The sequence below is a fragment of the Triticum urartu genome, chromosome 3A (genome assembly GCF_056163025.1).
Source record: "Triticum urartu cultivar PI428250 chromosome 3A, HENAU_Tu73, whole genome shotgun sequence".
Lineage (NCBI taxonomy): Eukaryota > Viridiplantae > Streptophyta > Magnoliopsida > Poales > Poaceae > Triticum > Triticum urartu.
In genome coordinates, this window is record NC_141875.1 from 7,173,905 (window position 1) to 7,182,130 (window position 8,226).

Here is an 8,226-nt window from a genome sequence, read left to right on the forward strand (position 1 = left end):
CACTTTGAGATATAAAAAAGTTTGAGAACACTTGAGATATGTGATATGTCATCCAATGTAACTTACCGAAAGGATATATACTTAGCCCTCTTGCATCATAACGACTAGAAATAAAATAAATATAATGGCCCATGTCTTCATTATCTTTAGAAGAAAATCGTGGTGTAGTTCGTTAGCAAGAAGTTGGCGCTGAGATTCCCCCATCAACACATGACCCACGTTGCTGCTTTGTTCCAATTGTCCTCTGAAACCAATCCTCCTCCCCTCCGTATAAATATAAACCCATTGTGATTCTTTTGACAACACCCAACATTCTCTCGAGACAAGCAAAAGTCCACAGCGATGACTGGTGAAATGGATGTGGATAGCGTTGTAGAATACTTCAGGGGCAAGAGCATCCTCATCACTGGATCAACGGGGTTCCTAGGAAAAGGTATATGTGTTCATTAATCATGTGTGTTGAACTGCTGATCATATCTGAGAGTCTTGTATACTATTCTTTCTTGCATGATTGTGGATAGTGCTTGTCGAGAAGATATTAAGGGTTCAGCCTGATGTCAAGAAGCTCTTCCTCTTGATTCGGGCCTTCGATGTTGAATCCGCAAAGCTTCGGATTCAAAATGAGGTGAATTATTTGTTTCAAGCTGTCCTTTCTGCTAACAGTACACTTTCTTGACATTGATGTCAGTATGTTCTTGACAATCTGTTGTCAATTGAATACTGACCTTCTCCCACCAAGAAATATAGTGGGAACAGGTGTAAGTGCATTGCGGAATGCAGATATATATTTTGCAGTCAATCTATCTAGTTAATAGTAATGTACAAACGATATTTTGGTATATTCAGGTCATAGGGAGGGAAATCTTTCAAGTTCTCAAAGAAGAACATGGTGTGGGGTTCCATAATTTCGTCGAAGAAAAGATCTGCCCTTTGGTGGGAGACATCATGCATGAGGACTTTGGACTAGACACTGCCAAGCTGAGAGAAGTGTCGAAGGACATAGACATTATTGTCAACGTAGCTGCCACTACGAAATTCTCTGAGAGGTTTGAAATGTTTCCTGGTCGCGTATTGCTGTCATAATGTTACAACAATTACATTTGATGTTAATTTTTCAGATATGATGTGGCTTTCGATGTGAATGTCTTGGGAGTGAAGCATGTTTGCGCATTCGCAAAGAAGTGTATTAAGCTCAAGATGTTGCTTCATGTTTCAACGGGTGTGAATCAAAACTAATAGGACTGTATATAATCTATAGATTTTTGGTTGGTGTATCATGCAGTTATGAATTGAAACTCATTAAGTGATATCTATATGACTTGAACAGCCTATGTAGTTGGTGAACAAGAAGGCCTAATAGCAGAGAAGCCATTCTTCATGGGTGAGACACTAAGGGTGGGCACACATTTGGATATAGAATCCGAGCTAAATCTGATCAAAGAGACCAGGAGAGAACTAAGGGATGACGGTTCCACTGAGAAAGACGAGAGGAAAGTCATGAAGAAACTTGGCCTCAAGAGGTCAGACATAGGAAACTTTACAAAAAGGAAAACCAACAACATACTTAAGCATTCATACTCTTTTCTGCCGTCGATGCATTTGTCTCATGCTTATGCACCAATGAATGAAGGGCACGAAACTTTGGGTGGCCAAACTCCTATGTCTTCACTAAGGCAATGGGGGAGATGCTGATGGGGCTCTTGCAAGGGGACTTTCCGGTGGTCATCATCCGCCCGAGCATCATAACTAGTACACTCAAGGAGCCATTGCCTGGATGGATGGAAGGAATTAGGTGTTGAAACTCAAAATCGAATACTTGATCCTTCACAATGACAGTGAATGATTACTGAGCATTTTTATATTTTGCAGGACCGTGGACGCAGTGATCATGGGTTATGCCGGGAAGACCTTACCATTCTTTCTAGGCAACCTTGATTTAATACTCGACATGGTGAGTTTGTTCACAAATCACAAACCAAAATTTGGAATGAAACATGCGCAAGGAACCATTTGACGAGCTATATGTGATGTGTTCTTGGTATTGGTGGGTGGTTTGGACAGATTCCGGGGGACATGGTGGTGAATGCTATGATGGTTGCCATGGCAGCACACTCAGATGATCAAAAAGGTCAGATCATCTACAATGTAACTTCGTCGGTAAGCAACCCAGCACCCTCAGCCCTAGTCATCGACGCAATGCACCGTTACTTCTTTGAGAACCCGCCATGCAAGGGGAACGGTGAGCGTGTCCGGCTGAAGAAGATGCGATTCTTTAGCACACTCACACAGTTGAGATTGTACATGGCCATCAAGTACAAGCTTCCCCTCGAGGTCTGTTCACCATCTCAACGTGCAAGAGTTGATTTTTGTAGATGCCACATGAATGTGATTAATGTTATGTGCCTTTCATACTATTGGCCTGATAGATGCTTCGCCTAGTGAGCATCGCACTCTGCGGCATTTTCTCAGAATGCTACAACGAGCTCAACGGAAAATACAGTTTCGTCATGCAGATGGTCGAGCTCTATGCACCATACACCTTGTTCAAAGGGTGGTAAGCAACTTAAAAACGTGTCAAAATGTTATTTTGGTTTACTTTGGCAATTACATGGTATATCAGCGTGTCCAGTTACCATATCAAGATGCACATCACCATTAAAATCATGTTATTTTGACTTGATTTTATCAATCCTGTGAAGCTTTGAAGACACGAACTTGGAGAAGCTAAGGACGACAATGAATAAGGATGACCAAATTAACAATGGAGCATATTACTTTGACTTTGATCCCAAGTCCATAAACTGGGTTGATTATTTGTATGGTGTACACATCCCTGGTGTGCTTACATATTGTATTTAACTAGCCAAATTTCCAGCAAGTTAAACCTCTTGTAGGGGCTATCATATCAAGTATCATGCATGCCAACTACTAGACAGCTTGGCTGACATGTCATACAATTAAATAAAGAAAGAGAGATTTCAGTATCGTATCATGATGTACTACTATGTGTCAACCAAAACAAAATGATGTCATCTAAAATACTAACTTGTGATACTATACATTATGGAGGTATTATCATACACTAGTATCATATACTAGTGTATGATACTTCCCACTACGAGCAGCCTTATCCCGGAAATACAACAATTGTGCTAGGCTTGCCATCCAACTCTTGTGAACATGTATTGTACTCCCTTTGTTATGCAACTATCCAGAGTATGTTCGCAAATGTACTGCACGGAAATGAGGGTAGTATTTTCTGAAAAGGAGCATATTAAGTCATCATATATATGGCCGGCATAAATTTGCCAACGTAGGTTAAGTTTTTCAGTATTTGTCGCAAGGCACGCAAAAGAGAAGCAGTGATGTGCAAAATCTGCCTAGAGGAAAATATGAAAGCCACAAACGTGCAAGTTCGGTCTAATTAATGGAGCCCGGTGCTAATCAAGTGGACTTGTCGTGCCATCTATATGAAAAAATGATGCTTATATTATCTTGTGAAGTTCTCTAACTGTTTTGTGAAATTTGCATGCTACATAGTTATTCAAAATTTTGACATGGTCTTCCATGTGCATCTTAGAACATCATTTCTATATTCATATGCTTATATGAAATTATAGCTGGTAGTATTATGGGGAAAAGCCATGTTGAGTTATATGATGCACAAATTTACCTTTTATATTAGTAACTAATGTTAGAAAATGTTCTGTCAAAAGATTGGCTAGATGTAGCAAGGTGATTGTCGCAAGTAATATTCAAAAATCAGCCAAATTTGGATTAGTTAAGCTTATGGTTCCTCTTCATGATACTGACATTAATCCGACAGAACACTACAAACTAATACCAATAGCAGGAGAATTTACCAAGGAGTTGCGCACTGGAGGGTCACTTGGGTTCAGAAATTCGTTTGCATATGTACTGAGAAACAACATGAGGTTTGCCTATTACACAAGAGCAGAAGAATGATCGAAAAGAACATCTCCATATATGGTATTCACCTTAATGTATTTATGGAACAATGAGTATATGGCGCGTGAGCAGATTGACGTGGTAGCGTTGCACGAGACGGTCAAATCTGAATTTTCATTTAGAGACCTTGCGGCGTTCGACCCCTTACTGCGCTTCTCCTGGGGATGGGTCCCTTCGAATGGTCACTTCGGTGGCCTCCTTCTGGGATGTAATAATGATGTGTGTGATGTTGTAATGTGGGAATCGGTCTCTTTTTTCATCTCTACTACGATTAAACATCGGGTTTCTATGGCTACGTGGGCGATCGTATGTGTGTATGGCCCAGCGGATCATTCTCGGTCGGCTGATTTCTTGGGGGAAATTCAAGCTCTGTTGGGGACCAAGCAAGCCGGCGTCATCCCCATCATCTTGGGGGCCGATTTCAACCTAATTCGTTCCGGTGCAGACAGGAACAACAGCAATATCGACTGGCCTTGGGTCACGATGTTCAACAACGCCATTGCCGCGACGGCGCTTAGGGAAGTTTCCAGGACCGGCGCTAGATACACTTGGACTAACAAGCAGTTAGCCCCGGTTCATAGTGTGTTAGATCGGGTTTTCATCTCGGCAGATTGGGAAGTTCTCTTTCCCGTGTGCACGCTTTTTGCCAAAACACGTATTGGCTCTGATCACGCCCCGCTCATCCTAGCCTCTGGGGAGGATAGGATCAAGCGCAACCCTCGTTTCTACTTCAAAACTGGCTGGTTTGAAGCTGAGGGCTTTATCTCTTTGGTCATCGCACGCTGGGAGCAAGCGATCGCCTCTGTTGGAAGCCAGCGAGGTCCCCTGGACCTCTGGATTGCGGTGGTAGGCTCGCTACGATCTTTCCTCCGTGGATGGGGTCCCAATCATGGTAGCGTGGTGAAACGGTCTAGGGAAACCCTTATTGTGGAAATCAAACTCCTCGACCCCCTTGCTGACTCTAGAGCGTTTTCTGAGGCGGAATGGGCTAACCGCTATGCTCTCAAAAACCATGTGCTCTCCATCCTAAGGGAAGAAGAGGAATACTGGCGCCATACGGGAAGTGCCAAGTGGGTCACGAAGGGCGATGCTAACACATGCTATTTCCACGCATATGCAAATGGCCGCAAGCGCAAATGCTTGATCCTTAGGCTTCAAGCTGACCAAGGAGTGTTAGTGCGTCAAAATGAGATCACGACCCACATTTATGACTTCTTCCTTGGGTTGTTGGCAACAGCTGAGGAGAAGCCGCTGCGACTCCGGCCTAACTTGTGGGGGCAGGATGGCCGGGTCTCGCAGGCAGAAAATGATCTGCTGGCCCTCTCTTTCTCCACAGATGATATTGACTTGGTTGTAAGTTCCATGAAGGCTCACACGGCACCCGGCCCCGATGAAGGAAATATGCCCTAGAGGCAATAATAAAGTTGTTATTAATATTTCCTTATATCATGATAAATGTTTATTATTCATGCTAGAATTGTATTAACCGGAAACTTAGTACATGTATGAATACATAGACGAACAGAGTGTCACTAATATGCCTCTACTTGACTAGCTCGTTAATCAAAGATGGTTAAGTTTCCTAGCCATGGACAAAGAGTTGTCATTTGATGAATGGGATCACATCATTAGAGAATGATGTGATTGACTTGACCCATCCGTTAGCTTAGCACTTTGATCGTTTAGTTTACTGCTATTTCTTTCTCCATAACTTATACATGTTCCTATGACTATGAGATTATGCAACTCCCGAATACCGGAGGAACACTTACTGTGCTATCAAACGTCACAACATAATTGGGTGACTATAAAGATGCTCTACAGGTGTCTCCGATAGTGTTTGTTGAGTTGGCATAGATCAAAATTAGGATTTGTCACTCTGTCTATCGGAGAGGTATCTCTGGGCCCTCTCAAGAATGCACATCACTATAAGCCTTGCAAGCAATGTAACTAATGAGTTAGTTACGGGATGTTGCATTATGGAACGAGTAAAGAGACTCGCCGGTAACAATATTGAACTAGGTATTGAGATACCATGATCGAATCTCGGGCAAGTAACATACCGATGACATAGGGAACAACATATGTTGTTATGCGGTTTGACCGATAAAGATCTTCGTAGAATATGTAGGAACCAATATGACCATCCCGGTTCCGCTATTGGTTATTGGCCAGAGATGAGTCTCGGTTATGTCTACATAGTTCTCGAACCCGTAGGGTCCGCACGCTTAACGTTCGGTTATGATCGATATTATGAGTTTGTGTGTATTGATATACCGAAGGTAGTTCGGAGTCCCGGATATGATCACGGACTTGACGAGGAGTCTCGGAATGGTCGAGACATAAAGATTGATATATTGGAAGCCTATGTTTGGACATCGGAATGGTTCCGGGTGAGTTCGGGCATTTACCGGAGTACCGGGGAGTTACCGAAACCCCCCGGGGAGTATATGGGCCTTATTGGGCCTTAGTGGAATAGAGGAGAGGAAGACCAAGGTGGAGGGCGCGCCCCCCTAGCCCAATCCGAATTGGTTGGGGACGCCCCCCTTCCTTCTCTCCTACTCCTACTAGGGAAAGCGGGGAATCCTACTCCCGGTGGGAGTAGGACTCCCCCTAGGGCGTACCATAGAGAGGGCCAGCCCTCCCCTCCTCCACTCCTTTATATACGGGGGAGGGGCACCCCATAGACACACAAGTTGATCTCTTAGCCGTGTGTGGTGCCCCCTCCACAGATTTCCACCTCGGTCATATCGTCGTAGTGCTTAGGTGAAGCCCTACGTCGGTAACTTCATCATCATCGTCATCACGCCGTCGTGCTGACGAAGCTCTCCCCCGACACTCAGCTGGATCTAGAGTTCGTGGGACGTCACCGAGCTGAACGTGTGCAGATCACGGAGGTGCCGTACCTTTCGGTGCTAGGATCGGTCGGATAGTGAAGACATACGACTACATCAACCGCGTTGTCATACACCTTCCACTTACGGTTTACAAAGGTCCGTAGACAACACTCTCCCCTCTCGTTGCTATGCATCACCTAGATGGATCTTGCGTGTGCGTAGGAATTTTTTGAAATTACTGTGTTCACCAACAGTGGCATCCGAGCCAGGTCTATGCGTAGATGTTATATGCACGAGTAAAACACAAAGAAGTGGGCGTGGGTATATATATATTGCTTGCTGTCACTAGTTGATTCTTGATTCAGCTGTATTGTTGGATGAAGCGGCTCAGACCGACATTACGCGTACGCTTACGCGAGACTGGTTCTACCGACGTGCTTTGCACACAGGTGGCTGGTGGGTGTCAGTTTCTCCAACTTTAGTTGAATCAGATTCAATGAACAGGGTTCTTTCTAAAGATCAAAAAGCAATCACTATACCGTGTTGTGGTTTTTGATGCGTAGGTAAGAACATTTCTTGCTCAGCCCGTAGCAGCCACGTAAAACTTGCAACAACAAAGTAGAGGACGTCTAACTTGTTTTTGCAAGGCATGTTGTGATGTGATATGGTCAAGACATGATGCTAAAATTTATTGTATGAGATGATCATGTTTTGTAACAGAGTTATCGGCAACTGGCAAGAGCCATATGGTTGTCGCTTTTTTGTATGAAATGCAATCGTCATGTAATTGCTTTACTTTATCACTAAGATGTAGCGATAGTCATAGAAGCAATAGTTGGCGAGATGACAACAATGCTTCGATGAAGATCAAGCTGTCAAGCCGGTGACGATGGTGATCATGACGGTGCTTTGGAGATGGAGATCAAAGGCACAAGATGATGATGGCCATATCATATCACTTATATTGATTGCATGTGATGTTTATCCTTTATGCATCTTATTTTTCTTAGTTCGGCAGTAGCATTATAAGATGATCTCTCACTAAATTTCAAGGTATAAGTGTTCTACATGAGTATGCACCATTGCTACAGTTCGTCATGCTGAGACACCACGTGATGATCGGGTGTGATAAGCTCTACGTTCACATACAACGGGTGCAAGCCAGTTTTGCACACGCAGAATACTCAGGTTAAACTTGACAAGCCTAGCATATGCAGATATGGCCTCGGAATACTGAGACCGAAAGCTCGAGCGTGAATCATATAGTAGATATGATCAACATAGTGATGTTCACCATTGAAAACTACTCCATCTCACGTGATGATCGGACATGGTTTAGTTGATTTGGATCACGTGATCACTTAGTTGATTAGAGGGATGTCTATCTAAGTGGGAGTTCTTTAGTAATTTGATTAATTGA

The 8,226-nt window shown here is 43.4% G+C and overlaps 2 protein-coding genes across 2 annotated transcripts; both read left to right on the forward strand.

Moving 5' to 3' along the window:
• The first annotated feature begins 317 nt into the window (after positions 1–317).
• Positions 318–2,984, forward strand: LOC125528412 (putative fatty acyl-CoA reductase 5). The gene is made up of 10 exons (XM_048692894.1): positions 318–433; positions 522–625; positions 847–1,046; positions 1,119–1,219; positions 1,328–1,520; positions 1,631–1,792; positions 1,870–1,951; positions 2,062–2,331; positions 2,427–2,554; positions 2,700–2,984. Exons 1-10 carry the CDS (start codon positions 343–345, stop codon positions 2,857–2,859), a joined length of 1,491 nt encoding a protein of 496 aa, XP_048548851.1. The 5' UTR covers positions 318–342; the 3' UTR covers positions 2,860–2,984.
• A 1,042-nt stretch (positions 2,985–4,026) lies between these two features.
• On the forward strand, positions 4,027–5,379 carry LOC147977632 (uncharacterized). The gene has a single exon (XM_087514490.1). It carries the CDS (start codon positions 4,027–4,029, stop codon positions 5,377–5,379), a length of 1,353 nt encoding a protein of 450 aa, XP_087370616.1.
• Positions 5,380–8,226: the final 2,847 nt, after the last annotated feature.

Coding starts and splice junctions, on each gene's coding strand:
- LOC125528412 (XM_048692894.1), top strand. CDS start 343: ATGACTGGTGAAATGGATGTGGATAGCGTTGTAGAATACTTCAGGGGC. Junction 626..846: donor AGCTTCGGATTCAAAATGAG/GTGAATTATTTG, acceptor TGGTATATTCAG/GTCATAGGGAGGGAAATCTT. Junction 1,952..2,061: donor TTGATTTAATACTCGACATG/GTGAGTTTGTTC, acceptor TGGTTTGGACAG/ATTCCGGGGGACATGGTGGT.
- LOC147977632 (XM_087514490.1), top strand. CDS start 4,027: ATGGCGCGTGAGCAGATTGACGTGGTAGCGTTGCACGAGACGGTCAAA.